The sequence below is a fragment of the Rutidosis leptorrhynchoides genome, chromosome 1 (genome assembly GCF_046630445.1).
Source record: "Rutidosis leptorrhynchoides isolate AG116_Rl617_1_P2 chromosome 1, CSIRO_AGI_Rlap_v1, whole genome shotgun sequence".
NCBI classification, from domain to species: domain Eukaryota; kingdom Viridiplantae; phylum Streptophyta; class Magnoliopsida; order Asterales; family Asteraceae; genus Rutidosis; species Rutidosis leptorrhynchoides.
The window spans coordinates 525,964,973-525,987,675 of record NC_092333.1 but is presented as its reverse complement, the minus strand read 5'-3'; the positions used below and the strand labels follow the sequence as shown (position 1 = coordinate 525,987,675).

Here is a 22,703-nt window from a genome sequence, read left to right as displayed (position 1 = left end):
CGAATTTAAGACTTCATGTGCAAGTTCTAGTTGATTTTGAATGCTTGTGTTTATGGGGTTTTGTCTAACATGAATTTTTTGGGTATATTACATTTAAATTGGATTTGTATGATGAGTGACATATAGATTGTGCACAAACTTGTGCAAGAACAAGACTTGTGAAGAAAATGATAAATTTGACCTTGTTGAAAGCTTAATTGAACTTGTGCACAACAAGTGTTTGTTGAAATGCCTAAAAGAAAGAAAAGTTTGTATTTTTATGAAAGGAAAGTGGTAGTTTAATGTTTTAAACATATAGTGAAAATGATTAATACTTGTTGTATGAAATTGAAATGTTAAGTTAAATAATAGGGTATAAGAGGTGTAAGAGAGTTGAAAGTGTTAAAATGTATGAATGAGGTGAGCTAATTAATGAGGCTAAACTTGTTGTTATTATGAAATAGCTTGGATGAAAGTGTAAGAGGTTAACTAGTTTAAAGATAATCTAGTTGATTAGTCTATTGTGAAGTTAACGAGTTTATGGATTTAATGAATAGAGTTTCGTCCAATGCTCGATAAGTTTGTAATAGTATTCACCGATGATATTTTGGTGTATTCAAAGGGTGAAGAGGAACGCATTAAACATTTAAGACAAGTGTTAGAAACTTTAAGGAGAGACAAACTTTATGCTAAATTTTCGAAGTGTGAATTTTGGCTTCGTGAAGTTCAATTTTTAGGTCATGTCATTAACAAGAAGGGTATTCACGCTGATCCAGCTAAGGTTGATGCGGTGTTGAGATGGGAACCGCCTATGAATCCTACCGAAGTTAGAAGTTTTCTTAGGTTAGCGGGGTATTAATGACTAATGAAATATTATCCATCTTTACATCAAGAATGGTTTGCGAAGACACGAACGGTCTAACGGTGGGAGAGTTGTGACATCCCGAAATTCTAAGGTAATATTTTATAAGTATTTAAAATTTGAATTGTTATATTTTAGTAATTTTCTAGTGATAGAAATGGAAGTGCTTAATGTTGTTAGTTAAATATTATCAAGGACTATGCATGTAAAGTTAGATAAGGACCTCCTTTAACATAGTTTTGGTGGGGAGTGTAGAAAGTGCTAAAAGGCCGAAGTTTTATCAATTTAAGTAGAAAAACAAAGGATGTGTGTGTGTGTGTGTGTGTGTTGGGTGTTGACCAAGAACAAGGCCAGGAGAGAATACTCTTCAAAAATGGGAAGATTAAACCTCATGCAAACACAAATTCGAGTAATTAAGAGTGTGTAGCCTCTCATAGAAGCTGAGAAATCTCTAATTTCTCCCTCTTGTATGCAATTAGGGTTCCTAAATTATCAAAGCTTAAGGTATGAATTTTATACTTAAAATTGTACTAAATGTAAGCTTAAATGTGTTTAGATCATGATTTAACATGAAGTTCATACTTATTGAAAGTTTAATTCCGAAATTAAGAGTTCATGTGCAAGTTCTAGTTGATTTTGAATGCTTGTGTTTATGGGGTTTTGTCTAACATGAATTTTTGGGTATATTACATTTAAATTGGATTTGTATGATGGGTGAGGTCTAGATTGTGCACAAACTTGTGCAAGAACAAGACGTGAAGAAAATGATAAATTTGACCTTGTTGAAAGCTTAATTGAACTTGTGCACACCAAGTGTTTGTTGAAATGCCTAAAAGAAAGAAAAGTTTGTATTTTGATGAAAGGAAAGTGGTAGTCTCTTTGATACTCCTCGTTTCGGGAGCTAATTAATGAGACTATGTAAGTATGTTTATAGGGGGTAATTTGGGTGGGTCAAGAGTGACTTAGTGCACCCAGATTGCATCCGTGCAAGAGGGTGACGACTAAGGTCACTAGGTTGCTAGCTTAGACACTACTAATAGGCTTGCCTAATAGTGATGTCTATGGTTGATGATAACATAGGCATAGTCATTAGGTTCGCTTAATGATCTATGGTATGTTCTAGCTTAGACACTTTGGGTGTCTATGTAAGTATGTTTAATGAATAATATGAGCTTAGACATAAGCGAATGTCTATGGTGATTGTTAGCTTAGACATAATTACTAGATCACCCCTAGTAAGTTATGTCCATGGTACGTTTTAATTCGGATCCGTTAAGCATATACAACCTTAGGGTTGAAAAGTTGAGTTAATGTTATGTCATGAATGGTATATTCCTTTTACTTGCCTATAACTCACTAAGCAATATAGCTTACCCCGTAATATAGCTTACCCCGTTGTGATGTTTATGTTTTGATAGGTTCTAAAGGTCATTGCGAAGATAAAGAACCAAACCGTGATTAGAGAAGCATTTCGGCACTTAGTAAGTGGTAGTGCAAGTCCCTTTTAATCTAGCAATGATAACTGAGTACTGACGCCATGATTAAACATGTATTTTGTATGATTTGGAACAAACTCATGTTATGGGACAAATTGAATGTTAGGATGTGAATTGGGTCTTACATGGCCAGGACATGTGTTAAGGATGTTTATGATGGAAAATGTTATGTTTTTGTTTAAACTCAAGTTACGATTATGGTGTGTTTCGAAATTTATGTTGTGTAACTTAAATGGGTCAAAGTTGCTTGAAAAGGGTGAAAAATTGGTCAGGGCGATGTGTGCGCCACACACATACAAAGGAAATTCGAACAGAAATTTGGCAGCCCAGGTGTGCCCGCGCACCTACTATGTGTCCGCCGCGCAATTCAAAAAAATCACCGATTGTATTGAGTGAGTTTAAGGGCTTTATAATCACTAGATAAAGAGGCCAAGAAAATGAAGAAGTGGGCAGAAGAGAAAATACGACACGTCGAATTCAACGTTGGGGATAAAGTAATGGTAAAGCTTCTACCGCAACATTTCAAAACATTTAGGAAGGTGCACAAGGGACTAATCCGGATATACGAAGGACCCTTCCTGGTGATTGGACGTGTTGGAAAGGTGTCATATCGATTTGAACTGCCGCCCACGTTAAAGATACATCCCGTCTTTTACGCGAGTTTTCTAAAACCATATTATGAAGACGCGGAAGACCCGAAACGAGGAGTATCAAAGAGAGAACCAATGGCAGTAGTGACTCCGTTCGACCGTGAGGTAGAAGATATCTTGCTGCATTGGACAGTGCGAAGACAAGGTATACCGAGCTACAAGCAATACTTGATAAAGTGGCACAACTTGTTCGACAGTGAGGCAAGTTGGGAGGCTGAAGACTTGTTGTAGCAGTTCGCAGACAAGATCAAGAGGTATCATGAAAATGTCACGACGGGGACGTCGCGAGCTTAGGTGGGGAAGAATGTCACAACCCATTAATTTTAATGACCCAACCCACCAAAGCTTGTGGCCCAAATTGGAGATTTCAACCCAAGATTAAGGTAGACCCAAGAATTTCATGGAAGCTTTCTAGAACTTTCTTCCTTAGAATGGTATGGAAGCTCTGTAGTGACCCGAACTTTTCTATGTTTATATATATTAAATGAAATTGTTATTTACATGATTAAGTGTTTCCAACATGTTAAGCAATCAAACTTGTTAAGACTTGATTAATTTAAATAGGTTTCATATAGACAATTGACCACCCAAGTTGACCGGTGATTCACGAACGTTAAAACTTGTAAAAACTATATGATGACATATATATGATTATATATATAGTTAACATGATATTATGATAAGTAAGTATCTCATTAGATATTTTAACAATGTGTTATATACATAAAATTGAGTTTATTGAATTAAGAAACTCGAAACGATATATATAACGATTATCGTTATAACAACGTCTTACTAAATACATATGAATCATATTAAGATATTGATACACTATGTTTAATCATGATAAATGATAAGTAAGCATGTCATTAAGTGTATTAACAATGAACTACATATGTAAAAACAAGACTACTAACTTAATGATTTCGAAACGAGACATATATGTAACGATTATCGTTGTAACAACATTTAACTGTATATATATCATACTAAGATATATTAATATATCATAATATCATGGTAATGTAATAATTTAACATCTCTTTAGATATAATAAACAATGGGTTAACAACATTTAACAAGATCGTTAACCTAAAGGTTTCAAAACAACATTTACATGTAACGACTAACGATGACTTAACGACTCAGTTAAAATGTATATACATGTAATGTTTTAATATGTATTCATACACTTTTGAAAGACTTCAAGACACTTATCAAAATACTTCTACTTAACACAAATGCTTACAATTACATTCTCGTTCAGTTTCATCAACAATTCTACTCGTATGCACCCGTATTTGTACTCGTACAATACACAGCTTTTAGATGTATGTACTATTGGTATATACACTCCAATGATCAGCTCTTAGCAGTCCATGTGAGTCACCTAACACATGTGGGAACCATCATTTGACAACTAGCATGAAATATCTCATAAAATTACAAAAATATTAGTAATCATTCATGACTTATTTACATGTAAACAAAATTACACATCTTTTATATCTAATCCATATACCAACGACCAAAAACACATACAAACACTTTCATTCTTCAATTTTCTTCATCTAATTGATCTCTCTCAAGTTCTATCTTCAAGTTCTAAGTGTTCTTCATAAATTCTATAAGTTCTAGTTTCATAAAATCATGAATACTTCCAAGTTTGCTAGCTTACTTCCAATCTTGTAAAGTGATCATCCAACCTCAAGAAATCCTTCTTATTTACAGTAAGATATCTTTCTAATACAAGGTAATACTCATATTCAAACTTTGATTCAATTTCTATAACTATAACAATCATATTTCGAGTGAAAATCTTACTTGAACTTGTTTTCGTGTCATGATTCTGCTTCAAGAACTTTCAAGCCATCCAAGGATCCTTTGAAGCTAGATCTATTTTTCTCATTTCCAGTAGGTTTATCCACAAAACCTGAGGTAGTAATGATGTTCATAACATCATTCGATTCATATATATAAAACTACCTTATTCGAAGGTTTAAACTTGGAACCACTAGAACATAGTTTAGTTAATTCTAAACTTGTTCGCAAACAAAAGTTAATCCTTCTAACTTGACTTTTAAAATCAACTAAACACATGTTCTATATCTATATGATATGCTAACTTAATGATTTAAAACCTGGAAACACGAAAAACACTGTAAAACCGGACATACACCGTCGTAGTAACATCGCGGGCTGTTTTGGGTTTGATAATTAAAAACTATGATAAACTTTGATTTAAAAGTTGTTCTTCTGGGAAAATGATTTTTCTTATGAACATGAAACTATATCCAAAAATCATGGTTAAACTCAAAGTGGAAGTATGTTTTTCAAAATGGTCATCAAGACGTCGTTCTTTCGACTGAAATGACTACCTCTTACAAAAACGACTTGTAACTTATATTTTCGACTATAAACCTATACTTTTTCTGTTTAGATTCATAAAATAGAGTTCAATATGAAACCATAGCAATTTGATTCACTCAAAACGGATTTAAAACGAAGAAGTTATGGGTAAAACAAGATTGGATATTTTTTTATTGTTGTAGCTACGGAAAATATTGTAACAATTCTATACAAATCATATCCTAGCTAACTTATATTGTATTATACATGTATTCTAATATATTATGTAATCTTGGGATACCATAGACACGTATGCAAATGTTTTGACATATCATATCGACCCATATATATATATATATATATATATATATATATATATATATATATATATATATATATATATATATATATATATATATATATATATATATATATATATATATATATATATATATATATATTATTTGGAACAACCATAGACACTCTATATGCAGTAATGTTGGAGTTAGCTATACAGGGTTGAGGTTGATTCTAAAAATATATATACTTTGAGTTGTGATCTAGTCTGAGACGTGTATACACTGGGTCGTGGATTGGGTCAAGATAATATATATCAATTTATTTCTGTACATCTAACTATGGACAACTAGTTGTAGGTTAATAACGAGGACAGCTGACTGAAAATATTTAAAACATTAAAACGTATTAAAAATGTTGTAAATATATTTTGAACATACTTTGATATATATGTACATATTTGTTATAGGTTCGTGAATCGACCAGTGGCCAAGTCTTACTTCCCGACGAAGTAAAAATATGTGAAAGTGAGTTACAGTCCCACTTTTAAAATCTAATATTTTTGGGATTTGAATACATGCAGCTTTATAAATATTTTACAAAATAGACACAAGTACATGAAACTACTTTCTATGGTTGAATGATCGAAGCCGAATATGCCCCTTTTGCTTGGTAGCCTAAGAATTAGGGAACATCACTAATTTTGAGAATTAGTGCACGCCTAATTGACGCGAATCCTAAAGATAGATCTATTGGGCCTAACGAACCCCATCCAAAGTACCGGATGCTTTAGTACTTCGAGTTTTATATCATGTCCGATGGATGTCCCGGAATGATGGGGATATTCTTATATGCATCTTGTTAATGTCGGTTACCAGGTGTTCACCATATGAATGATTTTTATCTCTATGTATGGGATGTATATTGAAATATGAAATCTTGTGGTCTATTATTACGATTTGATAAATATATAGGTTAAACCTATAACTCACCAACATTTTTGTTGACGTTTAAAGCATGTTTATTCTCAGGTGATTATTAAGAGCTTCCGCTGTTGCATGCTAATATATGGACAAGATTTGGAGTCAGCATGCTTGTATAATATTGTTTAAAACTGCATTCGAAATTTACTTTGTTGTAACATATTAATATTGTAAACCAATATGTATTGGTAGTGTGTAATTGTGATATTTTTTAGATTATCATTTCTGATAATCTAAGTGGTGTCCTTTTAACCTTGTCGATAAAATAAAGGTTATGGTTTGTTTTTAAAAACGAATGCAGTCTTTGAAAAACGTCTCATATAGAGGTCAAAACCTCGCAACGAAATCAATTAATATGGAACGTTTATAATCAATATGAACGGGGCATTTCAAGCTCCATGGATAACTCTAGAATGATGTACATACTTGAAGGATTAGTAGATTAATCTTAGCCATTGATATAATGTAATCATAGCCATTCATTTTGTAGGAGGTGTACTATAAATAGGGGTGGTCTCATTTAGCACAACACATCTCAAAAATCTTATATTCTCTTTTGTAAAACATTCTCAAACAATATAAGTATTTTCTTCAATTCCACGTGTTCTATATTATTTTCTCTTTTGATTACTTGAATCCTTATATGAAGGCTGACTTAGTAGAGACTAAGTGCCGCACGTGAGCTTATTGAGATAAGTATGTGACATGTGTCAGACTATATTTATTCTATACTATTACGGTTTATTTTAATTTTATTACTTAAATTAATGATTAATGATACGCGACTGCTTGCATTTTTAATCATATTAAAGCTATCAATGGACTATAGTGTATATACTGCTGGGTTAGATGTTATGGGTCTTGATGAATATTGGGCCTTGTGCAAGGCACACCTCAAATAGGGGATTATCACCAAAAAGCCCATTTTTTTGAACTTATTTGCGTGAGAGCCCATAAAAAAAAAGTTTGACAATTTGCCCTCGCAAGGAGCAAGATGCATCTTGCTCCCTTGCGCCTTGCGTCCTTGCGACCTTAGTCACACTTGAGAGCAAGGAGCAAGGTGCCTCTTGCTCCCTTGTTCCCAGGTGGAAGCAAGGACGCAAGATGCATCTTGCTCCCTTGCTTCCACCTGGGAGCAAGGTGCCTCTTGCTCCCTTGCTCCCAGGTGGAAGCAAGGGAGCAAGATGCACCTTGCGTCCTTGCTTCCATCTGGGAGCAAGGGAGCAAGAGGCACCTTGCGTCCTTGCTTCCACCTGGGAGCAAGGGAGCAAGATGCACCTTGCGTCCACCTGGGAGCAAGGGAGCAAGAGGCACCTTGCTCCTTGCTCCTTGCTCTCAAGTGTGACTAAGGTCGCAAGGACGCAAGGCGCAAGGGAGCAAGAGGCTTCTTGCTCCTTGCGAGGGCAAATTGTCAAACTTTTTTTTTATGGGCTCTCACGCAAACAAGTTCAAAAAAATGGGTTTTTTTTGGTGATAATCCCCCTCAAAATAGGCCTAAGGCCACTGTATATATATTTTCCCTTTCAGACTCGTCTTCCACGCTCCTTTTTAGTCTGAGAAAAGTTTTCTCTCATTTAAATTTCTATCACAAAAAATCATTCTTTACGACGCTTAGTAAACCAGAAACTCACATGTACACCTGTTATTCCTTTCTAGTTCATCATTCTTCTAGAAAGGTTCTCTAATGTCTTCAGATTTTCAAGAAAAAGTCTTCAATTTCATCATTTTTGACGGTTTTGACATATGGGTTTGGTTCAATCTTGTAACTTTATTAAGTTCTTTAAATGCTTATATGCTGTTATTTCGGTTATGTTATTCATTTTTCGGAGTTAATTAAAATTCACATTTTTAAAATGTGAAATTCTAATCTGGGTATTGTTTGATAAACTTTTTTTGTTAGTATTTTCTTTTTTTTTTTGGAACTGAAGTCCAAGAGCTAAGAGATCATACATTGTATATGACTGTTATGACATGACTAATAAGTTTCTTGGCCCAGATTTAGTTAAATTTGTGTTTAGTTTGTTCATTGATTGATTAATTACGATGGTTCGAAATGAGAGTCCTAAACGTGGTGTTGCAAATAAATATACGAATGCGAAAAAAATAGGGGAAAATGGTTCTTACTCAAGAACCACATTCAAAGAACACTAATTTAGTTAAAAGTAGGCCTCACAGTTCATCATTTTCTAGTTTTTCTTCTAATTGTGCTGAAAAAGAGAAAGGAGTTTTATTCTCAGTTAGAGGAAAAAGCCGCACATAGAAAGTGGTGTTAGATCTTAATTTTGTCCAGTCATTTGAAAATTGAAACTTTTATCATCTTAAGGTTTTGATTTTTATTATTTGGTGTACAAATTCGGGAAAGACATATAGCAGAGCTTGAGTTTTTAAGAAAAATTTGGTGTTTAAAGCTTTGTTATTCTCAGAGTTTAACAACGAGCCTACGACCAAATTGGTACCATATATCAAGGTATCTTATGAATTTTGAAATTTAATCTTATGTTTGACTTTTGAGGTTAATGTGTTTTATTCGACGTAACTTGATATTGATAGCCAAAACCTTATAGTGTGCTTAATTAAGGTTGTAAAAGTGTCTAGTGGGGGATTAGTCAGTTATTTACCATCTACATTTTTCTACCAAACGCGATGTGTTTGTTTTTAATATCTGAAAACCTTAAGTTCTTGAAAGCTTGCTCAAATTCTTTTATTTTCCAGTTTAGAAAACAGATCGTGTAAGTATTCTATCCTTAGAAAATAAACTAGTTGAAAAGTATAAATCAGAGTTTATGCAACTAAATGTGCCATTAAACTTCATCTTATCTCGAAACTTAATTGGAAATGGATGTATAAAAGTCACTCTATTGAGTATCAATAACGAGCTCAGTGTTTCTTACTTAGATGTGCTATCTGTTTGGCTTTAATCTCTGATTCTAATGGCACAACGGTGAATTATATTATCTATCAAAATTTCCATTATGTCTCATACATCAGTAACAATCTTTTCTTTTTTTTTCTCACGTTTTATCTTTCATCTGTAGAAACCAAACCACCCACTGGTCCGATACGCGCGAATCTAGTCAGAAGAAGTTCAGGGCCTTTAGTAAGCACGAAAGTTACAAACAAAGGTACATCAAGTATGTCCGAAAACATTAGCAAAACAAAAGTTGAACCCACGAAGCCACTAGAATTACCGTTGAATCAAAAGGTCATGATATCAAGGAAGAGTTAGCTGCTAGTTCAGAAGGTTATGTTGTCAACACGGAATCACCGGTTAAAGCAGATTAAGATCAAAAAGTCAGCAAAGCGTCACCCGTTAAATCAAAAGGTCAAGAAAAGGACCAAGATTATGTTGAGCAATTTGAAGAAATCGAGTTCCCACCAGAAAATCTACTTAAAGATAATGAATGTTGGGAAGAAGTTGATCATGAACCGGAGGAAGGACTTAATCAGAGTACAAATAAACCATTTGCAGGACTCTTAGCATGTGAAGGTTGGAACGAGCTACAATACTTTTCCATAGTAGATGAAGAGTTTAAGATTTTTATATTGCGAATAGTTTGCTAAAAAAATTGTTTCTTTTTGTATATGTCTCTACAGGTTACATTGAAAATTACTTTGTGATAGGTTCTCTACAGGTTTGTAAAAAAATAAAAATAAACCCGAATAAGAACGTACATATTTTGCTGTCATTAATACAAAAATGAAAGTTGGAATTTTGGTTTATCTTGATATAGCTGTCTAGCGTATTCCGATATTCAATCTCTTTTTCTTAATTACTAATAAATATATTGATGACAAAGACGAGTTAGTTCTACATTAAGTTGTATTATAGACTGATGGTACTAATAATGCTTTCATGCAAGTTTTGGAATTTTCAAAAATTGGTCAGCATATTTGACCTCAAAAGTCAAACGTGCACTACTTTGTTGTATAAGTTAAGTAACTGATACTGGTAGCGATTCCCAGGCGTTTTATCATGATCTTTTTCATAAAGCAGCACTTTGTGCCTCAACACTTAAAAAATCTTGCTACTAGAAATTTATGTATTGATTAGATAAGTGAAACGTGATACTAAAACTCCGACCTTTTTTTCCTCTAAACCTGTAATCTGTTAATAGTTTTGATATATGCTCATATGGGAACAATGAAGCAGCAACAAAATGGTTGTTGGAGATTAGAATGCATAGTTGAGTTCTTTTTAAATACTTGTAGGATAAGCAGTCTTTATTGTGTTAGCGTGTGAATTCTAAATTGTTCTGTATTGTGAGCATTCTCCTAAAGGATTGTTTTATTTTTATGTATGCATCCCTAAACATCTATATGCCTATATGATATGATATATGATGTATTGAATAATAACTTGCATATTGCTAATTTGCTATACCTTAAAGTTAAGATTGTAATTTTTAGTTATTTCTTGAGAAGTGTTAACCCTTTAATTTATCATTTATGTGTGTTTTATTGGTACTTGGTCTCAACTAAATTGGTTAAAGGATTGATTAACTTAAACTCAGAGATTTTTTTTTTTAATGGAACACATGAAGTTTTTCTATTCGAGTTATCTGTGGAGGACAAATACTTTTTATTCAGATTTACACGCCTGGACGGATCATGCCACCATCTTCCAGGTCTAAACGTGATATGCATACGATTATCTAATTATTGTGTATGTATATCTTCAATAAAAATGTTTTCTATAAAAGTGATTGTGTGTATTTTGTCATTAAACGGAGTTTAAAAATAATAAATTTGAACACATTCTCTAAGAATATCATTTTTGAAAAAACAACTGTCTCAAAAGCAATCCCAAACGCCATATAACCAAACTTCTCTCCTCCGCGCGTTGCTTTCCTAACTGACGCCTTCCCGGCGTTTCATTTGATGCGCCGCTACATGCGTCTTCGGGCGTTAAAATCTCCACTTCACCGTCGCCGGATCCAATTCACACCCCGATGTGTATGGTCTTATTAGCAAACTATCACAAGATGGATGGTTGGTTGTCATCTGATACCCTAAGGGGTAATACAGTTGGGACGTAAGACATATAAGTAAATATACTTTGTCTCATTACATTTGGATAACTTTAATAGGGTAAACTTTAGTCGCTTGAAGTACTAGTAGCATCAAGTACAAGAGGAGCTGAAACAATATACAACAAAACGCACTACAAGAAAATAGAGAACGGATGACGATGGCATTTGCGGCGACGCTACCTCGCCGCAAATAGGTTCGCTACACGAAAAATATTTCACCTTTTGACTAGCAACTGGGTCCACCACACAATTGCGGCCATACTTTTTTACCATGTCCCCGCAAATAGAATAATGTATTTTCTTTTTCATTTTATTTCTCGTTAAATTCTGGTCAAACATTGAAAATGCATTTGCGACGCCTTATGTCGCCGCAAATAGACGCCGTAGTATTTTGCGCGCTAAAATTTACCCTCCAATCTAGTTCCCGCTAGTTTTTCCCTCTGTAATTGCCCGTATCGAAGCATGTCGCCGCAAATAGTGCTCCGCAAAAGGTCATTTACAGATTCTATATTATTTAGAACAACATACATGAATGGAATTGTTAAGCTATTTTCAGTTTCCGTTTGTGCAATGTTGTATTTGCTATTAGTTGAATGAAAACGTTAAGTTTATTTCATTTCTAACAAATTTATTTTTCTAACAAATTTATTTTAATTATAACATATTCGATAAAAGCATCGAATGTAATACATAGTTATGAGAATTATTAAATAAACATTTCAACTACGAGCATCCGACATAGTGGGCGAAACTATTAAAGAAACACACGAGTAATTAACGACTAGCATGACTACGAGCATCCGACCTAGTGGACGAAGTCTCTGATGAATCTGAGCTTGATCATTCCCGACAGATGAGCATGATCTTGTAAAGCTTCTGAGAGGCATGGGTGAAGTTGTTGCAGTTACGGGTGATGGCACAAATGACGCTCCTGCTTTGCATGAGTCTGATATTGGATTTGCCATGGGTATCGCGGGAACAGAGGTGTGTAACTCTCGGTATATATATTTTTTTAAATATTTTACCACAATCTTGGAATCAAGAATTTGTGTATATGTTTGTCGTACCTTAATTTCTAGCAATTTTGCAGGTCCCCAAAGAACAAGCTGATGTCACTGTGATGGATGACGATTTTGCAACAATAGTAAAAGTTGCCAGATGGGGTCGAGCTGCGTACAGTTCCAGTTAACAGTCAATATTGTAGCGCTGACGATTAACTTTGTTTCTGCATGCATCAAAGGTGCGTTGGTCTAATTGTATGTACATATACAATGTTTGTCAAGATTATACGAAAAAGTTTACACCTTTTTTTTTATGAAAAAACATCAGGGTATGCCCCTCTTACGGCTGTGCAATTGCTTTGGGTCAATCTGATTATGGATACTTTGGGCGACGAAGATACACAATCTTTTAGCGGTACACATGGCCTAAAGTAGACGGGTAATGGCAGACTTATGTTGGTTCCTTGTGAACCTCTTGTGATATGGCCACACAATATATTAAAATTATTTAAAAAATAGCTGGTTTGTAATAGAAGATCGAATAGAAGTGAACACATGATTCTGCAGCTTAAATCTAAGAACAGGAACGATTCATGTACTTTGTAACAATATCAAATTTAAAACAATCCAAGTTAATAGTAAACGACTACATGGCACAAAACGAATTCAAACCTTAACCCAGAGGCGATCTATGGTTACATCTGATAGTGGCGTGGAAGCTGCGTGTAGACATACTTTTTCTCTTATATGATCATTAATTAAATCTGATTAAAAAAATATGATTTCCTCAAAATGCCACTTCTAATATTTGGTTCATAAGTAGAGTGCGTGCGGGCAAACATTATTGGTATCTGCGCTTCGATTCTCCATAAGCAACCACTCCCATAACAGTCATCGTGTAACCAGCTATACCTATAAATGTTACAGGGTTTCTAAAAAGAAGTATCGAGATGACAACAGCTACGGCCCCTTTTGCATTTCCGAGTACCTGATCAATATTTACGAAGTTCAGTCGATAGGCAAATATGGTGCTTTTGTAAAGCGTTTTACTAATTAAAGTGCTTTTGTAAACAGTTGACCTTTTAGTCAAACAAACTACTTATTTATAGAAAATAGTTTAAGCATTAAGAATGGTACACTGAAGTTAGCGAGTTAGTTATTAACAAAGTACAAATAAATAATGCATGTCCTAAAACCTTAAGCATAGCCCTAAGGCTATGTTATTATTAAGTGTTCGCTCCTGTAATTCTGTGTGTGTGTCAAATCCTTATACATGATACAATCTGATCATGCATGGGAGCTTACATTTCCTTTTAATAAACCTTAAACCAAGTTAAAGAAAACAATTTCTTCATTGTTTGGTTCTTAAATGAAATATACAAATGCACTTTAACAAGGTTGGTAAATTTATTGAATTTGGTGGTTTTGGGTCAACTGGACTAATGATTCAACTTCAAACAAAACAAGATGCTCATACACTTTAACAAAAAACTTTGAACATGAGTCAAGCTTCATGAAAAAAAAGGGCAAATTACATTAAAAGGTGACCTATTTTACATGTTTTCCTATTTTCGGTAATCTATTTTATTCGGGTATAAAAAAAAAGGAGTCTTTTTCAAAAGTTAATTAAAAAGAGGAGTGTCGTTAACTTTTTTTGTTAAGTTATATCATGTGGTATACATGTGAGGGTATTTTCGTCATTTTACTATTTTCCTTCATCTTTCTCTTTCTTTCACCAAAAATACAAAAACACAAACAAAATTAATTTCCCACACCAGGTGTAATGTTCCATTTCCGTTACATAATATTACTTGATTTGTTTTACACAGTATTACATTTAATTCAATTAAGTACATAATCTTTCAAGTAACATCATAGGATTAGTTAGTTAACAAATTTAACATATTATCTTCACTAGTTAGTTCATATGACCAATTGACACTCGACAAGATTGAATAGGGTTGGAAAGAAAAATGCTTCGTAAAATCTAGCCACAAATTTCCAACTTTAACACAAATTTATGATTAATCATAAATCCATTATACGTAAAACATATGATATTCAATAGAATTAAACCACTTTTGTGAAATTGAGCATCAAAACAGCACCAACTTTCATAATCGATGATGAACAGCAAGGGGTTTTTTCATGAACTTCAAATCTTAATTCGTGATTCAGGCCACTTCAGTTGGTGATTTTAACAAGTAAGTTGCTCGAAATCACTATATTAACACTCGACAACCGGTATAAATAACTGAAGCTCACAGATTCGTCTAAATTGATCTGTTGACCATATGAGCATAAAGTTTGACCTCAGATCTAAGATGATTTTGCAATTGTTAAACGGATCTGATTGTTGACGAGAATTAGATTTATGTTTAGGAGTTTAAATCTGGTCTCGGAACTCGTTTCCTTCACAGAATCAAAAACCCCAAATTTTTTAGTGAAGAACAAAGATGAATATGAACTGCATCTGATTCAGGATCTGTTTGTGCACATAAAAGAGGTGATATAAAGACGAAAATACCCTCACATGTATGGCACATGATACAAGTTAACAAACAAAATTAACGACACCCCTCTTTTTGATTAACTTTTGAAAAAGACTCCTTTTTTTATACCCAAATGAAATAGATTACCGAAAATAGGAAAATAGATAAATATGTTACCTTTTTATGGAATTTGCCCTAAAAAAATGTTTTCAATCAAAATCCATATATATTCTAGGTTTGACCTTTAAAAGTTACTACATTTCATATCCTTTCTTTGATTTAAGAGGTTTCAGGTTTCAATTATGAGAATACATTGATAGGAAGGCCTAATTTTGCAATTAAGGAAGTTAATCATCCAAGCGATATAGATCTGAGTGTAAGTGACTATTTCAACTCATTAACACCAAAATGGGTCATTTCTGGGTTTATAATATCAAAAAGAGGTCATATGAGCAAAAGAGAAAAAATTGCCACAAGAAACAGGTCAAATACACCGAAAAAGATCAAGGTCAAAAGTCAAGTCAAGTGTTTTTAATTTATTTCAACAATTTGATCAAGCTCAATTATCGTATTCGTGGCCATATTTTACCTCATTAATTACCCATTTTGACCGGCACAAATTTACCCATTCTGATCCATTACCCAACCCACAAGTTTGCCAACTCTAATATCAGAAAGTGCAAAAAGATTCGAGAGTGTGAAACACAGACCTGGAGAGTCAACGCACTCGTGTTCTTGGTCACCAAGAAGTTGGTCAAGTTGGCTGCATAAGCCATTGTTGAATTAATCAACAACAACAACCACATGTACCTATGTTTCAACGTCAGAGAAACAGTAACATCTATCACATCTGGTTCCATCATGAGTGCAGCCGGTAATAAAAAAACAATGGCAATCGGGGACATATATAGCAACAGGTTCATGGAATTCAATTTTTCCCTGCAATACATTTTAAGTCACATGCTATATGTTAATAATAAGCAAACACAATGATATTGTCAGAGTAAAATGAATACATTAATACAAATCTATATGTTTGTAACAAATTTGATAGGTCATTGTATTAAAGCAGTTCTTTCCTAAATAAGATCTTGCATTAAATGATCCTGTGTTGTATGGATAATAAAAGTATATGTTGTATATATCTGTAAGATGCGAACGTTAAATTGCATAATGAACGATGCGTTTTTCCTTTAGAGTAAGAGTTGTGATATTACCCTTCCGAAGAAAGTAAGACGCCTTGAAGAACCGACTTGAAAGCTCTAGCAGCAGTCGCACTTATACACATAATAAATCCAAATAAATGAAAACTCGGCTCACCCTGACACACAGATCATATAACTATTTAGTTCTCCTTTATTTAATTAACATCAAAACTTAATAAACATAGCAATTATGAACAAACATGAGTAGACATACAGATGTAGTTTACGGTTTAATGGGGTCAGGGTTGGATTCTCAAAACATAAACGAATCGAATTGGGTTAGGGTTGGGATATATGAACCTCTGAACATATCGACCCATACACCCAAACCAGACACGAATTGCCAGACCTTGTTTGAAGGATTTCACATTAAGTTACCCTTTATCAAATCAATATAAACCAATAACATCAATACTATTTATGGACACCAATGTGCAAATAGGTAACTTCTAACATAAATATTTCAATCAAAATTCATGATTTCTCACTTAATTACAAAAAGTACAACAAAATTAATATCAATAAATGTAGAGCCTTAAATCTAATCTTAACTTTTTAAAGGAAAAAAAAGTAAATAAATCAATAAGAAACATACCCCACTGGCAATCATAACACCAGTAACAACAGGAATAAGAGCAGCATAAGTAACCCAAGCTTCTCTTTTTAAAGTCATGAAGTAAGCAAACATTGCAGTGAAAAACGGTGTCGTTGCACCAACAGCTTGATTAAAAGAAACAGGCAAATATCTTAATGAAATATTCCCACCAACAACAGACCCACAAAACACAAAACTAAGAGTAGCAATCCTTAAAAACTGTCCTTTTGATTTGATCTTTTGTAAAGGCGCAACTTTAAGCCAAACAATTGATATGTAGCTCAAGATTGCACATGCTGACATATGACACATTGTTAAAAAAATTGGGAATTTGAATTCATAGTTTGAGAGTAATAATTTGTTGAGAAGAATAACACCAATGTTTGATGAGTACCATAAGAATATAAGTGATGAAATAAATAAAAATTCTGATGATGTAAAGGATGATAAAAATGACATCTTTTTTTGTGGGGTTTTTTATTTGGATCTGTTAAGGAAGATGGGTCACTAGGGAAGTGAGAAAAAAAATATTTGGATTTGGAGTCGGATCTATTGAGGATTTATGTTGGGATTTTGATGTTTATAAATAAAGTTGCCGTGATCTAATGAATCTTTGTCGGAGGTGAAGGTGGAGGTGAGCATAGGAGGTGAAAAGATTATGCAGGTGTCTATTTTCTATTTGTTGGAATGGTATTAAATGTCAAAAATGGATTATTGTTCTTTTATTTATTATTTATTATTATTTATTTAGCATTCGTAAGTGATTCTCACACACCTATTCATGTAAACTTAACTATTTTATCCTTAATTACAATTACAATAATAATATAAGATCAATTCCCTAGATTAATCTAAGTGCATAACTGAAAATTTATGTGACAAGTGTACATAAATCAATAAGTGATGTATGCGAATCACCTCCCTTTAGGTCTTTATATTTATTAATATTAGTTTTTTTTAACGGTAAAATTTATTAAATAAAAGGGCCAAGCAAGAAGCTTAATCTACTAACAAAAATTTATAAAGGATTAGCGAGCCAAGATTTTCAGCTAAGGCCAATTTTACCTCTTAGCCGTAATCCAAGAAAAAATAAAAAATCTAATGTTATCAAATAAATCAAATTTATGAAAAAGAAACTAATCATTTAAGATATTGTTGTTAAGCCTCCAAAGGCACTAAAGAGTTGTTGCCACAATGCAATACAGAATGTTCTTGCTTGAAGTCGATGCGCGATAATTATCAACTCATTCCATAAGATCGCTGACCGTAACGAAGATAGGGAAATCAATATTGATCCATGTACCTATTCGCCTCCAGAGAGAGCGGTAGTATGATAAAATAAGAAGATGTGATCATTAGAATCACCAGCAACACCACAATTTAAACATATAATTGAGTCAATATCTATGACACGAAAGATGAGGTTAACCCGTGTTGGAAGACGATCCAAAAGCAAATGCCAAATAAAGACGTTAACTTTAATGGGAACTGGGAAGGAGCTTATTCCATCTTGTAGAAGTCGAAGATGTGGGAAGATAATGATCGTCGAGGTGTTTACGAGTGCCACAAATTGAAAAAAAGACCATCGTCTTCAATCATCCATTTCCAAAAATAAGGTGAGTCATTAAGAGAAACACCTCTCAAATCTTGAAGCAGGAGAAGTAAGTTGCATGAACAAGGAGGAATACGGGACCATCTCCAATGCCATGTATCATAAAAAACATGTCCTTGATGCTGCAATTAGGAAATCTATCCAAACGAAAAAGGCGATTATAGCGATCTTTCAATGTAAATTTTTCGAGCCATTTATCCTTCCAAAATCGTATATTTTCACCATTGCCAACACGTATTTGTAACGAATCATGAGGAATAACACCATTTACATACATCGAGTTGATGAGTGGTGTGATGACCGGGAAAATTTCGACTTATTTTGAACCAAATTCTCGATATGATTTAATGTTTCCGACACGATAAGCAAAGTCTGTAAAACTGAATCTCAAAATTTTTGAACTATTCAATTACCCATCGACTGTTCTCGACGATTCTCGAACAATTATATGTAAAAAGATACATATATACACTATAACTTGAAAGCGTAACAAAGTATTAATTGTATGATACTGTGCATAAAACTTATTGGTTTAAATATCTATTTGAATATATATGATAAGTTGGAATTGTAATTGTATGAATAACTTGCGATGTGTATTTAAAAAGTGTTTATGAATATTAACTTGGTTATTAAACGTTTTGATTTAAAACAATATTATTAAATATACTTTGATAGATAACGAGACGATGATTTATAGAAGTAAATGACCAAAACACTCGAATGTTAAGTTATATTTCGAGTGATATAGTTTATGGATAGTTAAGTCTATATTTTGACAAATGTACGAGTCACGAAAGGTAAAGTGCCAGTTTTCTCAGTGTACGAAAGGACGTTCGAAAAACCGGAACCGGGACATAAGTCGAGTGACGACGTACGACTTATCGGAACAAAAATTACAAGTCAACTAGACAAGAGAATATAATATATTATATAATTAATTAATTTAAATTATATATATTATATATATTATATTTAATTATGTCGACAAGCAAAACAACAACAAAATTGTGAGCTGGATTTTGGAGCCATGCGATCGCATGGAAAATAGGCATAAAACCCATGCGATCGCATGGGGTCAGATTTCAGGAAAGGTCTATAAATTGAATTCGTTTTTGCTCGATTACACACACACATATCCTCACATCCTTCTGCTCTCTTTATATATATATATATATATATATATATATATATATATATATATATATATTATTAATTAATATTATACATAAAATACTACGACGAGGTCATGAGGTTATGGGTAATATTCGTGGATATTGTTTGCAAGTCAAACCTAGTGTTTATCATCTCTGTTGCGTCTACGTACTTTCCTGCAATATTGAATTACAATATTGATACGTGAGCATTCATATCTTATCTTTTATATATTAATAGTGTATACATGTCTAGTGCTCGAGTATATATGTTTATGCATGCTTGTATGCTAAATTTCGTCGTTAGATAGTTATGATGAATCACGAATTAAATACATATATTACCGATAAAAGGTATATGATATGCATGTTTTTGGAAAGCTGGCGAAAAATCAATAACTTTTCATTTAGAAATCGCGTAATTTCGATGAACGAATTAAAAGATATGGTCAACTGAATTATGATTGACGTTAATTGGAATTGCTTTTGAATCTACAATTAATATTTAAACAACTTGTTTGTAAGATTGATAAATTGGATTTTTGAATATTACCAGCCGAGTAAATGAATCCTTATATAAGGCACACCTCGTTTTGTTGAACTATTGTCAAAATTGACTTTTTGAAACGACTTTGGATAACTTTTGTATGTCGATCTCGAGCATTAGGATTGTGATACACTATGACCTGACCTAGCTTGATAGACATTTATTGACCAACATATGTTCTCTAGGTTGAGATCTACGGTTATTTGGTAATCCAAGTTTCGGTCACATTTTGGTGAACGACTTTATATGCTGCTAAGGTGAGTTTCATTTGCTCCCTTTTTAATTGCTTTTGCAATCTATATTTTTGGGCTGAGAATACATGCACTTTATTTTAAATACAATGGACACAAGTACATACTAAATTCTACACCGAGTTTGAACCGAAAATCCCTTAGCTTTGGTAACTAGTAACTGCCGGTTATAAGAACTGGTGGGCGCGAATAGTTGTATATGGATCCATAGGGCTTGACATCCCCGTCTGTTCCAGGTATAGAAACCCTAGCCTGAACTATAAAACAGACGTATGCTATTTGAGTTTAGTACATGTTGGATTGCGTGTATTGTACATGTTGGTTACATGTATGTTAAAACAGGGGTACTTATTAAAACGTTAAAGCATAGTTATCAGGGTACTCAATCTTGTAGAATAATTTGATAAACGTTTCTGGATGAAACAACTGAAATCTTGTGGTCCACCTTTATATACAGATTATGCGATACATTAAAACTATGAACTCACCAACCTTTGTGTTGACACTTGTTAACATGTTTATTCTCAGGTTTCCTAGAAGTCTTCCGCTGTTTGCTTATATGTTAGACAAGCTATGTGACGATCCTGCCAAAATCCCTTTGGACGAATACATCATACATTGATTTCATAGTGAGGTTTTGACCTCTATATGATACGTTTTGTAAACATTGCATTCTTTTAAAAAGGCACACCATAAATGAATATCTAATTCCAAGGTCTTTGACATCTGATGATTTCTACATATATACAATCACCGTAAATAATAGTTTACAATACTACATCCGTTGACAATGCAGTCAAAATAAGATACATGGTGATGATTTTGTTGAATGCAAAGTTTTCTCGAATAAAGCATGTATGACTCCATGCACATAGCTTGTATAACGTATAAGCAAACTGCGGAAGACTTCTAGAAACCTGAGAATAAACATGCTTAAAAGTGTCAACACAAAGGTTGGTGAGTTCATAGTTTTAATGTTGCGTATAATCTGTATATAAAGATGAATCACAAGTTTTAAGTTGTTTCATCCAGAAACGTTTATCAAAATATTCTACGAAATTGAGCACCCTGGTAACTAAACTTTAACGTCTATATAATAAGTACCCTTTGTATAATCATCTTAATAATACACGCAAACCAGCGTATACGCTTCTTAAATAGCATACGTCTGTTAAAAGGCTAGTGCTCTAGCTCGGACGGGGATATCAAGCCCTATGGATCCATATACTACTACTCGCGCCCACCAGTTCTTATAACTGGCAGTTACTAGTTACCAAAGCTAAGGGATTTTCGGTTCAAACTCAGTGTAAAATTTAGTATGTACTTGTATCCATTGCGTTTAAAATAAAGTGCATGTATTCTCAGCCCAAAAATATAGATTGCAAAAGCAATTAAAAAGGGAGCAAATGAAACTCACCTTAGCAGCACATAAAGTCGTTCACCGAAATGTGACCGAAACTCGGAATACCAAATAACCGTAGATCTCAACCTAGAGAACATATGTTGGTCAATAAATGTCTATCAAGCTAGGTTAGGTCATACTGTATCACAATCCTAATGCTCAAGATTGAAATGTCCCGTTCTTATTGATTAAAAACGTTCCATATTAATTGATTTCGTTGCGAGGTTTTGACCTCTATATGAGACGTTTTTCAAAGACTGCATTCATTTTAAAACAAACCATAACCTTTATTTCATCAATAAAGGTTTAAAAGCTTTACGTAGATTATCAAATAATGATAATCTAAAATATCCTGTTTACACACGACCATTACATAATGGTTTACAATACAAATATGTTACAACAAAAATAAGTTTCTTGAATGCAGTTTTTACACAATATCATACAAGCATGGACTCCAAATCTCGTCCTTATTTAAGTATGCGACAGCGGAAGCTCTTAATAATCACCTGAGAATAAACATGCTTAAAACGTCAACAAAAATGTTGGTGAGTTATAGGTTTAACCTATATATATCAAATCATAATAATAGACCACAAGATTTCATATTTCAATACACATCCCATACATAGAGATAAAAATCATTCATATGGTGAACACCTGGTAACCGACATTAACAAGATGCATATATAAGAATATCCCCATCATTCCGGGACACCCTTCGGATATGATATAAATTTCGAAGTACTAAAGCATCCGGTACTTTGGATGGGGCTTGTTGGGCCCGATAGATCTATC

At 33.5% G+C, this 22,703-nt stretch overlaps 1 protein-coding gene across 1 annotated transcript; it reads right to left on the bottom strand.

Annotated features, from left to right (window-relative positions):
* Positions 1 to 13,171: 13,171 nt before the first annotated feature.
* Positions 13,172 to 17,459, bottom strand: LOC139877310 (UDP-URONIC ACID TRANSPORTER 1-like). The gene is made up of 4 exons (XM_071864723.1): positions 16,940 to 17,459; positions 16,357 to 16,460; positions 15,850 to 16,078; positions 13,172 to 13,635 (listed from the first exon to the last, which is right to left on the bottom strand). The coding sequence occupies exons 1-4, from the start codon at positions 17,396 to 17,398 to the stop codon at positions 13,489 to 13,491; spliced, it is 939 nt and encodes a 312-aa protein (XP_071720824.1). The 5' UTR covers positions 17,399 to 17,459; the 3' UTR covers positions 13,172 to 13,488.
* Between the last annotated feature and the right edge of the window lie 5,244 nt (positions 17,460 to 22,703).